We start from the raw sequence: 18,981 nt of genomic DNA, 5'->3' as shown, positions 1-18,981 counted from the left end.
AGGGGCGGGGCGGGGGCGTACGGTCCGCACGGCGTTTCCTTCCGGGGCGCGGCCCGCGCTGGCGCGTTTCGGTTCCGGGCCGGCGCTGCGGGCCCTTCCCACCCCCGGCAGGTGAGGCTGGGCCGGGAGGGGCGGGCGAAGCCGCGCGGGGCCCCGGGGGCGCGGAGGGGCGGGGGCGCGGCCGCGGGGCCAGCGCGGGAGGGCGGGGGCTGGGGGAGGTTGGCCCCGCCCGCCCCGCGCACCCCCGGTCCGGGGCCGCGGCTGTCACGGGTGAGAAGGAGCGGCGGGCCCCGCTGGAGCAGGGTCCGGGAGCGGTGGGGCCGGGAGACACCGGGCTCTGCGAACCGGCTCCTGCGGGCGGGGTGGGGACGGGCGAGCAGCCACCGCCGCTCGTCTCAGTTCGGAGTTGTGTTTGGTTCTATAGTTGTTGGAGTCCCGTTGGAATGTGCAAGTAGCCAGATAGATTTATTGGGAAGAAATTGTTCCCTGTGAGGGTGGGGAGGCCCTGGCACAGGTTGCACAGAGAAGCTGTGGCTGTCCCTGGGTCCCTGGCAGTGTCCAAGACCTGCTTGGACGGGGCTTGGAGCAAGCTGGGCTATGGAAGGTGTCTCTGCCCATGGCTTTAAGGTCCCTTCCAAGCTAAACCAATCTGGGATTCCAGGTGGCTCTCTCCGGGACCAGGGACAGGACCCATGAAGCGGCTGGAGTTGTGTCAGGGGAGCTTTAATCCGGAGATCAGGAGGAGGTTCTGCCCCCAGAGGGTGGTCGAGCACTGAACAGGCTCTCCGGGGAATGGTCACAGCCCCAAGGCTGCAGAGCTCCAGGGGCGTTTGGGCAATGCTCTCAGGCACAGGATGGGATTGTTGGGGTGTCTGTGGAGAGCCAGGAGTTGCACTCAGTGGTCCTTGTAGCTCCCTTCCAGCTCAGGATATTCTGTGACTCTGTGAAGTTGCCCAGTCACGGTAAATCTCAACCCAAAAGTGGAGAGTTTTCAGTGCAGCGTCCAGGGTGACATCATCTGCTGGGTGGGCTGTCTCTGCTTCTGATGGATCAAGAATTCCACCAGCTCCTGGTAGTTGCCTCATAGGCTGGAAGGCATTTGCTGAGATAAGTAAAGTCTGTCTCAGCTGGTGACACTTCAAATTGCATTAAAAACGGCAGTGTCTGTATGTGCCCTGCGCTGACTCAGTTCAGCCTGCAGGTAAAGGTGGGTGGAGGTCATGGACTTCCCAGAGAAGAGAGAAATCAGGATGTCATTGCCCTGTGGCTGAGGTGCAGAATCTGATGAGAGGTTCCCTTAGTCAGAGGGGCAGAAATCAGTCTCTGACAGGGTAGCTTGAACCGAAAGACAGATTCCCTCTCACCAGGTGAGCAGAGCGCTGTGGGTTATAAAGAGTAGGTGGATTTTCCCTGCCTTTGGAGCAGGAGCTCACAGATAACTTGTTGGACTCTCTGGGGAGCAGCTACCTTCTGACCACAGCCATACCCAGCCATGCCCAGCAGTTGAGGTCTGATGGATTTTTTGTCCCTTTTCTTTCTGCATATCCCAAGCTCAGTGTCTGCCTCCCTCTTGCCTCCCTGGGTGCTCATGGCCTTGGCAAGGGTGTTTCACCCTTGCCTTGCTTGAGAGTGTGCTCTGAGGCTTATTGCTTTAGGAACAGCTGTTTTGGGAAGATGGTGAGCTAATCCTGCTGCTAGATCCTCCAGCAAAACCAACTATGACAAAGCTTGATCTTCACAACTGCATTTGGGAGAACCCAATTCCTCTATACTTCATTTTTTCTTTCTTTTTACCTCCTAAAGGGGAAGGGGGCAGCAAGTTTTCTTCTATTACATCAGAAGAAAAGAAAAGAAGGCAGCACCCCCATTTTCTTCCCACTGCATGTAACTCACAGCCCTCTAGGTAAGATGTTGTGTTCTCTATTTTCCTTCATTCTGTGTAGTTAATATTCTACTCCCAATGCTGTGTTGATACAGACCCGTGCACTGTGGTTTCCTGATTTTTGTGGGATTTGTTGCTTTCTCTGAAAGATGGGGAAGGACATGGAGCTGTTGGAACGAGTCCACAGGAGGCACCAAGATGATCAGAGAGATGGAGAAGCTGTGCTGTGAGGAGAGGCTGAGAGAATTGGGGTGGCTCAGCCTGGAGAAGAGCAGCTTCAGCGTGACCTAATTTTGGCCTTGCAATGCCTGAAGGAGCTGACAGGAAAGACGGAGAGAGACTTTACAAGGGATAGAGTGACAGGACAAGGGGGAATGGCTTCCCACTGACAGACAGTAGGTGTATATTGGATACAGGGAATAAATAGTTACCTGTGAGGGTAGTGAGGTCCTGGCACAGGGTGCCCAGAGAAGCTGTGGCTGCCCCTGGATCCCTGGAAGTGCCCAAGGCCAGGCTGGATGGGACTTGGAGCACCCTGGGATAGCGGAAGGTGTCCCTGCCCATGGCAGGGGGTGGAATGGGATGGGCTTTAAGGTCCCTTCTAACCCAAACCATTCTGTGATTCTGTGATAGGGAAAGGAGAGAAGAAGCTCTAAGGCTTGGCACTGTTCATCTGCACCTTGTGAAGCTTTGTGCACTCCAGTCTGACTTCCCCAGGGACACGCAGCCATCCTGCCACTCAGAAATCCCTTGGCACAGCTCCACAAGATTGACAGACTGTCCTGCAGCTTCATGTTTAGTATCTGGGTTTGCCAAGTTTGCACAAAGCCTGCTTGGGCATATGGACATGTGCTATGCTGCAATGTTCATAAATTCCAAATAAAAAGTCCTCCAAAGGCAGACATGTTCTTCATGTGCCAATCCCTTCGATTTGGAGATGCCTCAGAGTGGGCACTGTGAGCCTTGCTATTCCCAGCCTGCTTGAAGAAGTGGTTTTGACATCTGCAGGACTCTGCTCAATCCACACTTCAGATGCTGTCCAGATTGGAAGCTGTTTAAGCCATGAGTGGAGAGTGGACTTTAACTAGCTTATTTACTTTTTTTTTTTTGGTATGAGTTTACATCTCACTTTCATTCATTCCAAATTTTTACCATATATGGTCAGGGCTTCTTTTCAAACTTTGCCAAAATGAAATATGATGATGTGGTGGTGCATCCCCCTGCCTGGCCCTGCTCTGAGATCTGCTGATAATCCTTGATGGACTGAGCTGAAGGGTCCCCTGAGTGCACCAGCTGGGCAGTGAGGTGCTCCCTGAGCCTACCAGGCGCTCTTGTGTGGTAGAGGTGGGAACAGCTGGGAACATCCCAGCCAGGGCAGGAAACAAGGGGTGAGCCATGTATAGCCTGGGTAAACCATTTGCCTGGATTGCAGCCCAAGCAGAGCAGCACCATTGTGAATTGTAGCCTGAGTGGAACAGCCCCATTATTATCTACTTGGGAAAGAGTCCAGGACTTAGGGTATGGCCAGGATGGGATCTTAGTGATGATCAGCCAAGTCTCTTGGGACCCTAAAAAAGTGATTATGAGTGAGGCCCTGTGAGATTTCCTGGACCACAGCTTCTTTTTTCATTCTCCTGTTATATATTTTCTGGCATATGTAAGAAATGCCACATGTGATGACTGTCTCAGGTTAAGAAGGCACTTAGGATGCCTTGAGGTCAGATGCTGGCCAACTTTTCTAAAGTTTCTGGAGGATTTAGGTCCCAGTGTCTCCTTCCCGGTTCCTGTTTTACAAAGGGTCTTTCCCTATTACTTTCTCTTTTCAAAATCCTTAGAAGGTACAAGTGGTGAGTATTTAAATCCATTATGCAATCAAATGCCTATTTTTAATACCTGTGTCATTTTAAAAGTTCTTTTTACATGCAGATGTGCTTTTATTGTGGCTGGCAGAACAGTGTTTTGCATGCTAAAGCTGCAGGGGATGGGGGGGTCTGTCTGGTTTAGCAGAACTATCGTGCAGGGGGATGCACAGCATGGAGGGATCATCTCAAACACACTCGTTTGTGACACAGCTGCTGCCCAGTGTGTGACAGTTCAGCCGGTGAGGGAGGCCTCTAAAAACTCCGGTGTTTCAAATTGCGTGGAAACAGGTGAAAAATGTTCTAATTTCAGATTATTAGCTCTGTTATGACTGGATCTTTTCCCCCTTTTCCAGTAGAGTTGTGCTGCAGCTGGGACAGCCATGGAGAAGAGTGGAAACATTCAGCTGGAGATTCCTAACTTCAGTAACTCTGTCCTGAGCCACCTGAACCAGCTGCGCATGCAGGGGCGGCTGTGTGACATTGTGGTCAACGTGCAGGGCCAGGCTTTCCGTGCGCACAAGGTGGTGCTGGCTGCCAGCTCACCCTACTTCCGTGACCACATGTCCCTGAACGAGATGAGCACCGTGTCCATCTCTGTCATCAAGAACCCTTCTGTTTTCGAGCAGCTCCTCTCCTTCTGCTACACTGGCAGGATATGTCTGCAGCTGGCTGACATCATCAGTTACCTGACAGCTGCCAGTTTCTTGCAGATGCAGCACATCATAGACAAATGCACGCAGATACTCGAGGGGATTCATTTCAAAATTAATGTGGCGGAGGTGGAAGCGGAGTTGAGCCAGACCAGGACGAAGCATCAGGAGAGACCGCCCGAGTCTCACCGGGCAACGCCGAATCTGAACCGTTCCCTGAGCCCACGTCACAACACGCCCAAGGGGAGCCGCCTGGGCCAGGTCAGCACAGTGCTGGACATTCGGGAGCTAAGCCCGCCCGAGGAGTCCACCAGCCCCCAAATCATCGAGCAGAGTTCCGATGTGGAAGGCAGGGAGCCCATCCTGAGGATTAACAGGGCAGGACAGTGGTACGTGGAGACGGGCATGGGAGAGCGCGGGGCACAGAACGACGAGGAAGTGCGGGTGCTGGGAGGAGTGCGCATTAAGACGGAGAACCTGGAGGAGTGGCTGGGGACAGAGCACCAGCCCTCGGGAGAAGATGGGAGCAGCGCTGAGGAGGTCACGGCCATGGTGATTGACACCACGGGCCACGGATCGCTGGGCCAGGAGGCTTTTGCCTTAGGCTCCTCTGGAGCCAAAGTGGTCAGGCCAACCAGCAGTGAGATCGACAGGTGGGTTTTCTTCAACTTCATTATTCACCTTGGCTGTGAGAGGAGGTTATGCAAGGTTCTGGCTTGGCTCAGTCAGTCGCTTTGGAACATTTTCTATTTCCTTTGGCTATCTTAAGCATAAGAGCCAAAGGTGGTAGGAAGTGTAACCAGTTTGGGTAATAATATTTTGGCTGTGTAGTGATCAGACCAGGATCTCCAGGTACAGGCTAGCTTGAGAAATTACTTACTAACTCTTAGAGGTTAGGATCTCTACCTCTCAGTGTTTCAGCTGAGGTGGGATTTTTTTTAAGATGTTCAGTTGAGCCTCAATAGATCCTGGACTCGGCTTTTGGATTAATGAGGTCATGTACAATATGTGTTACGTATCTCCATTACACTGGTGCCTTCTGGCTGAGAAACAAGCCAGACACCAGCTGTAGGTCAAGGTCTTCCCAGTGGTCCATGATAGCAGTGAGCTCTGGGTTTACATCTTGTGAGGCAGTTGAAATGGGGAACCCAGTGGCCTCCACTGTTGTTTTGATTTATATGAGAGAGCAGAAAGCCTTTGAATGAGTGGTGAAATCTGCTGTGTTTGGATTCCTCATCCATATACTTCCCCTCCACTCCAGCATTTGCTTTCCTTCCCTAGGCTCAGGCCAGAGAATGGATTTGATAAAGGGCAGGTCTGTTTTATTTGGGGAGGTTGTAATTCTAGGGTTTCCCTACACATTTGCCTCTCATCTAGCTCAGTCCCATGGGGAAAGAGCTACCTGGAAGCAGCAGATATTCTGTCACTTGTTGCCTAATAAATCAATCAGTGGGAACAATCTTGAGCTGGCCCTTGGAGAGAGATCCTTTCCTACTTCCTTAGAACTTTTCCTTGGATCATCTAGTCTCTAGTATCTCTTTTTGCGCTGCAGTCTGTGCACTGTTTCTCACCTCTAGTCCATCACATCCCATATGTTTCACACTGGGAATGGAGGAGGAGGGTGTGAAGGAGAGGTTTCCTCTGAGAAATGGTTTCTGTCCTGCTGTACAGTTCCTGAATCACCTGGCCCATATTGGTTTATTCATGATAGCAACCCCTCTCTGTTGCTGAACTGGAAGCCAAATGACTTAGTTTTATTTTTTAGGAGTTTTGACTGAAGCCATGAACCAGTATGATTTGATTTTTCCTTTATACTTGCACTGTTTCACCTCCAGTGTGTTAGCTGATGAGGATGAAAAGATGCTATACAGGTGCTTCTATTGCTCACCTGTTGTTCTGAACAGGACAGTGACGTGTTGTCCATTAAAAATTCCATTTCTGCTCTTCCCCCACTCCACAGATTCAGCCCTTCTGGCAGCATGGTTGCTGTGACTGAGCGGTACAGATCAAAAAGTGAATCTCCTGGGCGGATGGATGAGCCTAAGCAGCCCAGTTCCCAGGTAGGCAGATCAAGACATTTGCAAGTAAATATTGGCTTGAAGGTGAAGGGGACTTTGTTGTGATGAAGTGTGTCATATTTTATATTTGCAAGCAATAATGTGTGTAATACAAGGATCTTTTACTTTGGCAAAGGATCTACTTGTTCACAGGAGATGTGCTGGCCATGTATGATTTAAAACTGATTCTGGTGTTGTTTGGGATTTTGGCCAGATACCTGGAAAACACAAGGAGTTTCTCTTGTTGTTTGAGGGCATAAATACCTACCCTTATTCTGGGCAAGCCACCAACTCCTGAGGAGAAGCCCCATTTGCCTGCAGAGCTGGATCTGCCCTCAAACACTGGCAGCAAATGCCTGAGCAGAGGGAGGAGGTGTGGCTTGGCTTCTGTGGAAGATGGGTGACAACAGCTGAACCTTTCTATGCTGGTACCAAAACCATTCCCAAAAGCTCTGCAGGACTACACCAATAAACCTTTTGGGATGGACTGTCAAAGAGCTGTGGAGTTTTAGAGAGGTCTCTGTCCCTTCTCCAAGTGACTGTGTTACACAGCAGACTTTGCAACATAAAGCTCTGACTTCTCTGCTTTCTTGGGCATGGTTTTGGGGTAGGAGGGAGAGATGCACAGAAATGGGAGGGCAGTGGGCTGTAGAGTGCAGCAAAGTGGGACACAGCAGTAATGCCTGTGCCTTTTCATTTTGGTCTAATTTAGTTGCATTCAGTTAGTGTCACAGTGCCACTGTAGTGCTAGCATGTCAGCCAACACAGTGCCTTGTGAGCCTGACAGGTAAGGAATGTGTCTGTGTGTAAGCAAAGGACTTGGCTGGAGGTGGGTAAGGAGATACCAGGCTGCTTTGCCCTTGAGTAAGACCAGGTGAAGCTGGGGTTTGAAAACTGTGATTGCTGTCTGCTGACTTTGTTAGGCACTTCCATAAAACAACAGATACCTTTTCATTCCTGTTTTGAAAAGCTTTGTTTTGTGTCCTCAGAAGACATTGCAAAAATTTCAGGTCAAACCAACCCTCTAGGGGAAATATGACATATTAAGCAATTTTAGCTCTGCCTACAGAAAAGCTGCTCTTATTTCTCCATTGTGAGACAGCCTCAAACATGAAACCTTAGGATTTACACACCATGGGGAAGTATCATCACCTTCCACTCTCCTGGCATTGTGATATCCATACTAAAATAGCCTGCCCATGATCCCTGCCCAATGGAAGTGGTGGAGTGGAAAGGAAGAGCCAGAGCTTCGTGTATCTCCTTTAGTGCTCAGCAGCTTCCCTGTGCCTGTACAGCTGGATTCAGCAGCACCTGCATAGGTACACTGCTAGTCATGCCTACAGAGCCCTGGCTTGCAGAGGAGATGCCCTTCTGCTGTTACACTGGCTGCTTCTCCACATTTGGCACCACTGGGAAGCAGCCTGGGGGAGTAAACAGTGCATCTCCAGCACAGAAGCATTCTGGAATCAGTGTGTTTCTGCTCAGTCTGAACACGATGGCCAAAAGTGTCTGTGCTGAGACCAGGCTTGTGGTTCAAGTTGCCCTTGGCTGTTTGTCTGTGTGACTTCAGAAAACAGAGGAGTCCTTGCTGTGCAAGCTGGGTCAGGCATATCCTTGCCTCTGATGCCACGGGGCTGGGATGGGTCACACAGCCAGGCGGGCAAATGTGACTCATTATAAAATGAACTCTAAGTGACACCTGAATAAATACCTGTGTAAAATGACACCTGAAGACTTTCAGATATGATTTGTGGTTTGCTCCTCCTTTGTTTTACTGAAAGCTCATCAATTGGCTTAGTTTTGTTACTTTTAGTAAGTAAAACAGGTGATACACGCAAGTGTTTTCATAAAATTGGCACAATTTTTTTTTAAAGTAACAAGTATTGACGTGTGGTCCACAACTGAACTGGTGGCCAAGTGCCCTTGTGTCAAGGGCTGTCTTTTCTTCACCAGATCCAGGGAATGGCTTGCAGCAGGGGCCTCTGCAGCAGTGGTTTCTAATTGATTGCTCATTTGTCTTCAGCCCCAAGGCCCCATTTAAGCACTTAAATGTGTGCTTGAGGTTGCAGACATTAGTGCTGCTGATTTTGAGGTTTGGCACATGCTTTACTGGCTGGACCTGGGCCTGGTCTTCTCTGCAATTTGTTTTAGGCTGCTTGTTATTTAAATCTGTGCCATTTCCTTGGCAGGGGGAGGAATCAGCCATGCTGGGAGTGAGCGGTTACGTGGAATATCTGCGGGAGCAGGAGGTTTCAGAGCGCTGGTTCCGGTACAACCCACGGCTCACGTGTATTTACTGCGCCAAATCCTTCAACCAGAAGGGCAGCCTGGACCGGCACATGCGGCTCCACATGGGCATCACGCCTTTCGTGTGCCGCATGTGTGGCAAGAAGTACACCCGCAAGGATCAGCTGGAGTATCACATCCGCAAGCACACGGGCAACAAGCCCTTCCACTGCCACGTTTGCGGCAAAAGCTTCCCTTTCCAGGCCATCCTCAACCAGCACTTTCGTAAGAACCACCCCGGCTGTTTGCCCCTGGAAGGGCCCCACAGCATCTCCCCTGAGACCACCGTCACGTCCCGGGGGCAGGCAGAGGAGGAATCTCCTCCGCAGGAAGAGCCCGTGGCAGTGGGGGAGACGGCACAGGGATCTGTGTCCACGACCGGGCCGGATTGAAGCGCGGCTGGGGAGTCCCAGCAGAAAGGACCGTCTTCCCATTCCTGGCTCTGAAGAGTCAGCACCGACCCGGCAGGCTGGTACTGTAATTAGTGCAATGCCACCACTGAACAGAAAGAAGCTCCCAAGATGTTGCCAAAATAGAAGAATTTCTCTCTTTCTCTCTCTTCCTCTCACACACCCACACACACACCCATAGAGTGTTAAATGTTTTTCTCCCTTATTCTTCCTCCTCTTGGAGAAAAACAGAACAACTGTGTCAATCAACTTCTTATTCAGGGATCGACAGGATTTTAAATTTTTTTACTGTTCTGTAGTGATCTGGGACAAGCAGTCATTTGTATTTCTGGACAGCGCTGTGGCCCAGCAGGGTGTCCCGCCGGCAGTGCCGGATCCAGCCACAGAGCCATATCCACTGCTCCCACTCGAGGGGAGAGCAGGGGCAAGGGGCGTTGCCTTTCTCCCTTCCCCAGGTATTGCCACAGCAAAGAAAACAAAAATAATGTCCTGGTGGAGCCTGCCTTGCCCGAGTGTATTTATCCCTGTCTTATTTTTGGTGTGTTTCTTTACTTTTTTATTTAAAGTGTAATTTTAGGGCTTTGGGCTTGCCCGTTCCAGGCATGCAGGCCTGGTGCCCCTTGTTAAAGTGGGCACAGCTAAAAGTGGTATTCCAAAGGGCAGCAAAGTGTGAAGGAAGTATTTCAGCGACTGAGAGTGGAATTTAGCAGCTGTGAGGTTTGCATGAGACTCTGATGCATTGGGAGAAGGGCTGGAGGGGTCTTCCAGAGGAGGTTGTCCTCTGCTGGTGCTGATCTGGGGAGCTCAGAGCACTCTGAGGTCCTGGCTGGAGAGCTGCCATGCTTCAGGCATTGCCAAGGATTAGGAAGAGATTTTCTGGAGTTGCTGAATCTGGGAGTTAGAGGCTGGCTACCAAAGTCCTCTTTCACCCCTGCTCCCCCCTCGACACACACTTGATCTTTTAGAACAGCAATATGGGATATGGGAATACTGCAGTGCTGTTGTCACAGCCGAGCAATCGCAGGTGGTTGCTTTTAAACCTGTTTCTACAAACTAGTTTGATAACTTTTTTATCAATGAAATGCAAAAAGAAAAGAGAACCCTTCTCTATTTCCTTATAACAGTTCAGGAGACTTAAAAGTGAATGGTTCCTAGAGCAATCACAACTCTGTCCCCTTGCATGGACTTAACATTTTTGTATTCTGAGTAGCTCTGATGTTTAGAGCAAATTTAGCAAACCTGGAGAGACATGCCTGCGTGTGTATTGTAGGTGTTTGCACGGGCTTACGTGGTTCATAACCAGAAAAGCATGGGACAGGCAGAAAAGTGCACATATCCTGACAACTTTCTTTAAAAAAATATGCAATATTTTAAGAGTTTTCTCTAGTTCTGATGCCAAGTTGTTCATGATGAAGGGGGGGAATGAACGACAGGTTGTGCTTATCAGGTTTGGTGAAGGAGTTCTCTTGAGGATGTATAATGTGTATATGATAAGGAAGGGTGAAGTTCTGAACCTAAAGGTGATGGGAGGAACAAAGAGACATTGGAAAAGAAATACACTTCATCTTGCTTCAGTAAGAAAGCTGGATGAGTGGTTAGAGTGGGGGCTTAGCTGGCAGGAGACTGACCAAGTGACAATAAAGCTTGACTGCTCTCTGACTGCAGTTTTGGGCACATGGAAACATCTCCAGCCCTTGCTTTCCCTGTCTGCAAATTGGTACTCGGGATCGTTTTCCTGCCCCTTTGGAGGGAATAATTTGGAGAAGGGTGATGTATTCTTGCCTTGCTTTATAGATTTTTTTTATATGTGAGGGGTCTCACTGTTCCTCCCATCTCTCTCTCAAAAAGTGATGTGGCTCTAATGTGTTTTTGTGTGTGGAAAGGGCTCGGTGCCAGTATCGTGCATAACAGGGATGTGATCCTACAAGAGGAACCTTTGCAGGTGTTCTGAGCTGGGCACCTGCAAAGTACCATTTCATTGACCATTTCAACCAGGAAAACTGATATTTCACCTCCGTTTTCCTTCTGTGCCTTCTTCCTCCTCTCCTGTCAAGGGCATCCATCACACAGGGAGTGATTTGGCCACCCAAACAACCAGCTCCGTCAGGTTTCCTGGCAAAGGTCAAACATCATGGTACCAAAACAGTGAGGTTGCCAGAGAGCAGTGGCATGAGAGCAGAGGATGAGGTGAGAGGATGGCCAAGGTAGGTTTTGTTGCAATCAAGGTGCAGGGAGAAGTGGAGATGTGCTGCTTTAGTCATAGCTTTTGAAGTTACCAAAAATGAAAAAAAAAAAAAAAAGTTAAAAACTTTGAAATCCTATCCTGTTCACACTAGAGAGCATAAAAAGTTACTTTAGTTGCTTAAAAGATTTTTAAGTGTTTTAAAATAGAAATTTTAAAAGAATACTACCAAACTATAAAAGCATAAAATTATTTATATACATATATTATATAAAAATATAGTGGGAAAGTTTCCCTGCTAAGCTTGCTGTGAAGAGAAGGGTGAAGGTGCAGTAACTGCTACACAAGCAACATTTTTCTGAGACAGATGGCAACCGTAGTGAAGAAGGGCTGACATAAAATGGTGAATGCCTTTGTTCCCGTGGCATAGCTGTGAGTTTCTTGAGCAGGTTTTTATTTTACTGTATCAATACTGTGAACGGAGGAGCATCCAAACAGTACTGGATGCCAACAGTGCATCCTGTTTGCTGATTCACTACTTCAAGTGGCCTGGTGAAAACCATGAAATTAGTCCTTCATACCTTACTAGGCTGAAAACAAAGCTTGTGAAAGGTTTTTATTTTTTCTTCCTTTATGTTTGCTTTTCTTTTTTGTTTTTGGGTTTGTTTTTTGTTGGTTTGTTTTTTTTTTTTGTGCAGAGGTTGCCACTGTATAAATGATCATTTCTGATTGCATGCAAAAGAGCCAATATTCTTGCCCAGGCCTCGCTGAGGTGAAGTTTATAGCTTGTAGCTAGAGTCAGTATAAGGTATGGTAGTGGGAATCATTTTGATATTATTTCTGTACTTTTAATGGATGTGTATGTATGTGTGGGAATCATGATGTCTAATATTTCTTGAACAGTGCTGAAACCAGTTCAGGCCCATCTGCACTGGACAGTGGAACCAGTTTGGAAGGAATCATTAAATGTTTCTTTCAGTGGTTGACTTCCTGAGTGCAGATGAGACCAAGGTTTGAGAAAAAAGGGGTTGGAGGTCGTATACGGTATGGAAAAACCTCATGTGAATTTTCTGGCAGTGGTGTAGCTACTTTGAGGTGCTTTCCCTAGCAGAATGACACTGTGTCCTGTTGCCTCTGCGTTGGTGTGGCTCTTCACGGTTGCACCAAAGCTGTGGAGAATCAGATGCCAACTTTCCAAGTGTGAATGCTTCTGTGATGGGTTGAGGCACAGCTTTGCATTCCCACGTCTGGCTGCATCTTGTTCTGCCAAAACTGTGATTTCAACTGTGATTTAAGGAGGATGTGAAGAGAACTCTCGTGTTTTAATACCTCTGTACGTAACATTTTGTCTGCTTTAGAGTTAGGGCTTACTAACCCATTTGTTTTCTTGCCTCGGGCAACACGGAGAACACACTCTGGTTTTACAGTTTGCTTTCTTGGAGGTGGGCTTATTTCTTAGTTCTTTGCTGTCAAAGAGCTCACCTCCCAAATGTGAAGAGTTGTGGTTATCTCCTTAAGCCTGCAGCAAGCCCTGGTGCCAAGTGTCAGCCAAGTGACATGATGGTTGCTGCAGCTGTTCCCTGCTGCTGCCACGTTCCCTGTGAATAGCTGTGAAAATAGCAAGATTTGTGTTAATACTGTGTTGCTGCTTTGGAGAAAAGCTAAACCTCTTCGTCTCAGGAGGATGACTGATGTAAAGCTGGGAAAAGGAGAAGGCCAAAATGCAATGAGAGGATGTGAAAACAAATTGTGCTTTGTATTTCCAGCAGCTAGAGAGGGATGAATGAGAGGCTTTATGAAATGTGAATTTGTTACAGGAGGCTGAGAACAACATGCTTAGAGCTAACTTAGTAAGATCCAGGGATAGCCTGGTGAGAACCAGAGCAGCTGGTGCAAATGGGCAGTCCCTCCTTGTCCTCTCAGCATTATCCACCATCAGGTTCAGTCCTTGGACTTTCCTACATCTTCTCTACAATATTCTCAAGCTGTGATCTGTATAGTTTAACTTTAGTTTGGGTGCTGGGAAGAACAGAAAGCATGTTGTGTCTCTGCTGCTGTTTTAAACCCAGAGAGGTCAGCAGCAACTGACCCCGTTCCCATGTGACAGCTATCCAGAGCTGGAATAGCATTGGGAATGAGCTGTAGCCCTGCTGAAAAGCATTGTGGGGCTGGCTCAGCAGAGAGGGCATGGAGCCAGGATTTGAGCTCTCTGTGAGCTCAAGTTTGAAATACATGGACAGGACAGCTCTCCCTGCTTGTCCTGCTCTCATTTTGTGACAGCTCCGTGGCTGTGTTTCCATCCCACACCTCTGCAACAGGAATGTCACTTAATGAGATGCCCATTTCAGGAAGTGATTCCAAGCAGTCTGGTTTTGGAGTAGAGTCCTTGGCACTTTGGGTGATTCAGCCCCTAACAAGGCCTTTGCAAGAACAGAGCTGTAGCTTTTATTTGCTGCTGACTTCATCTCTCCTGTAGAGTCCAACATATAAATAAGAAGACAGCTGCAAAGGTAGCATTGATTTGGGTGGAAGGTGTCCTGGGAGGCAGATAGCATTGTGCATCTTGAAAACCAACAAAAACCAGCACTTAAAATTATTTAAACTTTTCCAAACTCTCGTCTTTGATCTGTGACATGCCTGCCAATTTAGCCTTGCCAGCATCCAAATGGTTCTGCAGATTAGTGACATCAAATGCTGTTCAGGCTCTGCTGGAAATATTTTGGGGATGGGAAAAGTCCCTGCTCATGGCAGGACAGTTGGACTGGATGACCTCTAAAGGTCCCTTCCAACCCATACTATTCTATAAGTCAAGAAGGTATAATTCAAGGAGACTTTTTGCCAAGGTCTGGGCTCTGAGTTTTCCCTGGGAGCTGAGCCTGTGGCCAGGACTGCAGTTGGAAAGTCTGGCATCCACTGCCATAGCAGAATAATTGGGAGCATTGATTCTGTCACAAGGTGAGAACCACGCACAGAGTTTTGATAGCTGCAGTTAAAAGGCCCAAAGAGGAGCTCAGAATCCTTATTTTAATCACTGTCATTCAAGAGCTCAGAATCCTTATTTTAATCACTGTCATTCAAAGGATTTTTTAATGTAAAATACAAATATACCTGTGTATGTATATATATATATATTTGTAACCAAATGGAAGTTAGAACTATGCAAACCATACTGGCTGCTTTTTGAAACTAAACTAAAGTCTACTGGAACATTTTGGAATTGAGTAGATTTGGAGTAGACTTGTTGTAGGGTTTTTGTTTTGTTTCATTTTATAACCAGTAAAATGCAGCAGACTAAAGTTTTGCTGCAGTTAGTCTTACTAGAAATTTAGGTTATTCCTAACCTGGAACCCTCTTAAATGGGTTATAAAATTATCTAAGAGTCCTGCCATCTCTAAAATATTTCCATCTGCTGAAAGGCTTTGGCTTGGCAAACATAGAAAAACACAGAGGCTGGGAATTAGAAGAGATTGAGTGTGATGTTTGGGCTGATGGAATCAAGGAAAGACTGGGAGCATGTTCTTTTGGATGTGGGATTGAGTTGGTTTCAAGGAATCTTCCTACTTGGGAAAATGTTCATTACTGAGATGGAGGCAGTGATCAGGGCATCCCTGGGATGAATTCTGGTTTTGATGGAGGTATTGGAAAGCTTCCTGCTGAATCTGATGGTACTGGATTTTAGGCTGCTGGGAGAAATTCCACATGGTTTCTGCCATTTCTTTTTTTCAGATCTGATCTTTGCTTTTAGGATTAACTGCGGCGTATCTTTAACTTTCAGTGACCTTTGACTTTTTATTCCTGGAACTGTAGACAATTCAGGTTTCCCATAACATTATCCTCATCCCAACTGTGAACAAGTTACTACTGCTTCTTATAATTTATTGTCTTTCTGTTCCTGAATGTCTGTGTGATCCAGCTGGTTGCCAGCACCACCTTCCAGTGCTTCATTAGCTTTTATGCACAGGGAATTGTTGCAATGGATAAGTTGACCATGCTAGTTGGAAGAGTAGAAGCCTTTGGAGAAAGACTTTTGCTTCCTCTAGCTGTCATTAGGGAGTGCACACACACATACTTGTATATACATATATAGAAACAAATATAATGTGTTTCAATATAAACTCATTTAGCATTTTCTTATTTAATTTATATTTTAATCTAGTTGCAAACCAAAGTATTACAGTTTGTGATGTCTCTTGGAAATACGAGGAACCTCTTTTAGGTGGGATTTTTGAAAGGTCTTTGGTGACAAAAACATGGATATGAGTAAGACTTAAGAATTTGTGCTGCTGGGGAGTTGCAGCCTTGAAAGGATTTGAAACTTGTTGGGTAAAGTTGGATGGTGGGGCCTTCTGAAGGTGTTCTTCATGGTCCTTAATGGTTTTGTTGTAAAACAAGGATGTTCTGGCAAAGCAAGAAATAGAAGTGGAGACAACAGAAAATCAGACTGTGATCTGGCACAGCTGGGAGCTGGGGAGGAAGCCACAAAACCAGCCACTGATGTATTTAGTGTCTAATTTAAAGTTTTAGGAAACGAGCCATTGCTATTAAGTGATGTGTAGAAGTGGTTGGGGTTTGTTAATAACTTCTGTGAAGGCACATTCTGCTATCACCAGTGGAAGAAGTAATGGGTTCAGAGATAAGATCTGGCTGATTTTTCTGTGCCAGGGAGTAATTACCTTTCTGAGGAATTAGCAGGTTCTAAGAATAAATTCACCTCTAACATGTCCCACAGGCTTGGCGGTGGCTCTGCTTTCTGTAGGGAAGAGGAAGACAGCTGAAATAAGAAGAGAGCTTATCTGTGTTCAGCCCTGGCTGGTGCTGGTGGCACTGGAGCCACACAGGGGGATGTGTAGAAAGGTGGAACAGCAGCAAAGCATCATTGGGAAGAGGTAGTGCATGTATCTGGCATGCCATGGATGCTGTGGGCAGGGAAATGCTGGGTTTAGAACCTGCACAGGGGCAGGAGCATGCAGGAAATGCTGCTGCCTTGTGAGACAGGTGTCCAAAGGTGTCTGTCCTGGCACATGAGAGCTGAGTAGCACCAGTGTTTTCCTTGCTGGAGTTGTGAGTAGTAAAGAAGGAAAAGGGGTCAGTCCCAAATCTGTGGGGGCAGATTTGTTGTGAGCATTTCAAAAACTCCATTGGGAGGAACTGAAGGGTGGGAAGTAAAGGGTGGAAAGAGCAGTACCAGACTTCAAAGTGCCATTTTCTGAGTTTTCTAGCAAGTGTTGAAGACTGAAGTTTGTTTTTGTTTCAATGCTTTCTCCTTTACCTATGTAATTTTTCCTATTTAAACTCCACAGCTCAGGGGAGGGTGCAGAGAAGATGGAGGACGACCCTTCCTGGAGGCACATGGTGGAAGGAGGAGCAGCAGTAGGCAGCAGTTTATTCAAGGGAAAATCAGGTTAGGTATGATAAGGCATTGCCTCACCATGAGTACAGTCAAACAGCATTGGATCGGGTTGTCCAGAGAGGCTGGGAAATCTCCATCATGGGAGAGTGCAGCCCCCAAGTTCCTGTTTCCATTAGACTGTGCCAAGCTGTATTTTTGTTACCTTTTTTTTTAGTTTTATCATCTAAAATGGGCAGCTTTAGTGGCCTTCCTAGTTCATATCAGTTAAGCTTTTGAAACATGTTCAGGTATTTTTAAATACTGCTGTGTAAGTTCCTTGTTTAATCTAACATATTCTGATTTATTATTTTACTGCAGTTTTCTAAGGCAGTACTTAAAAAAAATCAGTGCATTCATTTTTTTGCAGACTTTCAGCTTAGTTTTGATAATGTACCTAACACCCGTCCCCTCAGATCTATGGTGAAATGGCTGCATAATTTTTATACTGCAGTGAGGTTTATTTATTTAAACCTTCCAATTACCTTTGCAATACCCAATACCATTGGCTATGAAACTGTGAAACTAATGAGAAACTAAAAATGAAGTTGGATTCATTTACTGCTGGTCATGAAATACAGAAAGTGGCAGTATAAAAATATAGATACAGTTGGAATTAGTTACTCAAATCACAGAACCACAGAATGGTTTGGGTTGGAAGGGACCTTAAAGCTTATCATATTCCAACCCTCTTCCCACGGGCAGGGATGTCTTCTGCTAGAATTCCAATAGAAATTACTGAGTCTGGGGTGGAGGGAGGCATCACAAAACTAGTCTGAAAGAAACAGATTTTAATTTGATGATGCCAATTAATTGGTTCCCCATTTGGTCAAGTTTTAAAAGCAGTTTCTCAAGGTTTCCCTGGCTCTGCTCGTTTTCCTACGTGTCTTGGGCATTGGTTTGATAAGGGAGTTTGTGCCTCCGAGAGTATTTTCTGAGAGTTTACATGTCTAAAGAAACTCTCTGAATTACTGTGAAGCTTTTCTCGAATCCATCCTTGCCTGTGCAGTGGTAACTGAACACAACTCTTGCCTGCAAAGGCCAGTGAGAGGAGGGTGGCAGCTGTGGGTGACACTAACAGGAAGTGGACAGTGCAATTCTCGGGCTGACAGATGGGATTTCGGGAAGGGTCATGAAGCCCCAGCCCCTCTGTGGCTGTCCCCAGCCTCAGGTCATTCTTTCAGTGATGTTTGTTTGCAGAGGCTGTTTGCAGGGCTGCCTGGATCCCCACCAGAGATGCAGGGAAGGAGGGTGTAGTTAGCATGCAGGCACTTTTCTGATGTGTTAGAAGATTTCCTAAGCCAGGGTTGTGCTGTTGGGGGAAGCATCCCAGGTAGGATTGAGAGCAGAATTTTGTCATAACCTTTGCTTAAGACTAATTCCTTGGGCTCCCCTAAGGCACTGGCCTGGGCAGAAAGCTGGCCCCAGACAGCTTCCAGGGCTGTGTTGTCACGGGACGTGTGCTGCAAAGGAATATTGGGAAGGGAGAGAGGAGTGGTGTTGTTCAAATGAGGCATGGTTCTTTTGTGTTGGTGGGTAACATGGCTGACATTTAGAACAGCAAGAGCAATCCTAGGTGGCAAAACAGATTTTTCTGAGTAAGGTCTTTCAGAAGCTGAATGAGGAGGAGAATAACATGCACCTGTGTGTTCTTGCAGTAACATATTCCTCACCTCATGTCCCACACTTGCAGGGAGAATTAGGGAAGGATGAGAAGACTGGATCAGATGTTAATTCATGGAAATGGAAGCAAGGTATTCAAAGCACTGCTTTAGTGTGAAAAGGGAAGGGAATGAATGCAGTTTTCCCAAGCCTCTAGTGTGTTAAACACTAACTGAAGCTCCCATGAGCTGTGGCCCCATTGTCCCCAGAGCTCCCCTCGTTTCCCTGGTGTCCCCCCACCTTTCCTGCACAACACTGTGAATATGATATCTGTAGCTCTTTTTAAAACTTTGGTTTTTCCATTAAAACTGCTCAGAGCAGGAAATGCTGTCCTACTGCAGGAGCAGACGGGATGTGACCCCCAAACAGGGCAGGGATAGCCGAGTTGTGGGAGAGAAAATTTTGAAAGTTAACAAGGGAAGTAGCTTTGTATAGCAATTTGCTAATCAAATTTCATCTTGTAACAAACTTAACTGACAATCAATTTCTAAAATACAAAAGCCTCTTAGAGGAAATAGTCAAGTATATCTTCACCAGAAAGATTTAAGATTTAACTGGGATAACTTAATAAAGAGCACAGGATTTTTTTTTTTTTTTTTTTTTT

General features: G+C 46.9%; 1 protein-coding gene across 2 annotated transcripts; it reads left to right on the top strand.

The window, feature by feature from the left end:
• The first annotated feature begins 29 nt into the window (after positions 1-29).
• On the top strand, positions 30-18,981 carry ZBTB37 (zinc finger and BTB domain containing 37). Of its 2 annotated transcripts, none has more exons than XM_033067574.2 (5): positions 30-111; positions 1,804-1,903; positions 4,101-5,047; positions 6,355-6,454; positions 8,641-18,981. In XM_033067574.2, the coding sequence occupies exons 3-5, from the start codon at positions 4,125-4,127 to the stop codon at positions 9,127-9,129; spliced, it is 1,512 nt and encodes a 503-aa protein (XP_032923465.1). In that variant the 5' UTR covers positions 30-111; positions 1,804-1,903; positions 4,101-4,124; the 3' UTR covers positions 9,130-18,981. The 2 variants fall into 2 exon arrangements, with proteins under 2 accessions (XP_032923465.1, XP_032923464.1); XM_033067573.2 differs by having other exon boundaries at positions 4,098-5,047.

This window comes from Catharus ustulatus, chromosome 9 (genome assembly GCF_009819885.2).
Source record: "Catharus ustulatus isolate bCatUst1 chromosome 9, bCatUst1.pri.v2, whole genome shotgun sequence".
Classification (NCBI taxonomy): Eukaryota; Metazoa; Chordata; class Aves; order Passeriformes; family Turdidae; genus Catharus; species Catharus ustulatus.
This window is presented reverse-complemented; position numbering and strand designations above follow the sequence as displayed.

Excerpts from the sequence above, each read along its gene's own strand:
- ZBTB37 (XM_033067574.2), top strand. The coding sequence starts at position 4,125 with ATGGAGAAGAGTGGAAACATTCAGCTGGAGATTCCTAACTTCAGTAAC. Across the intron at positions 5,048-6,354 it reads ACCAGCAGTGAGATCGACAG|ATTCAGCCCTTCTGGCAGCA; the intron begins GTGGGTTTTCTT and ends CCCACTCCACAG. Across the intron at positions 6,455-8,640 it reads CTAAGCAGCCCAGTTCCCAG|GGGGAGGAATCAGCCATGCT; the intron begins GTAGGCAGATCA and ends TTTCCTTGGCAG.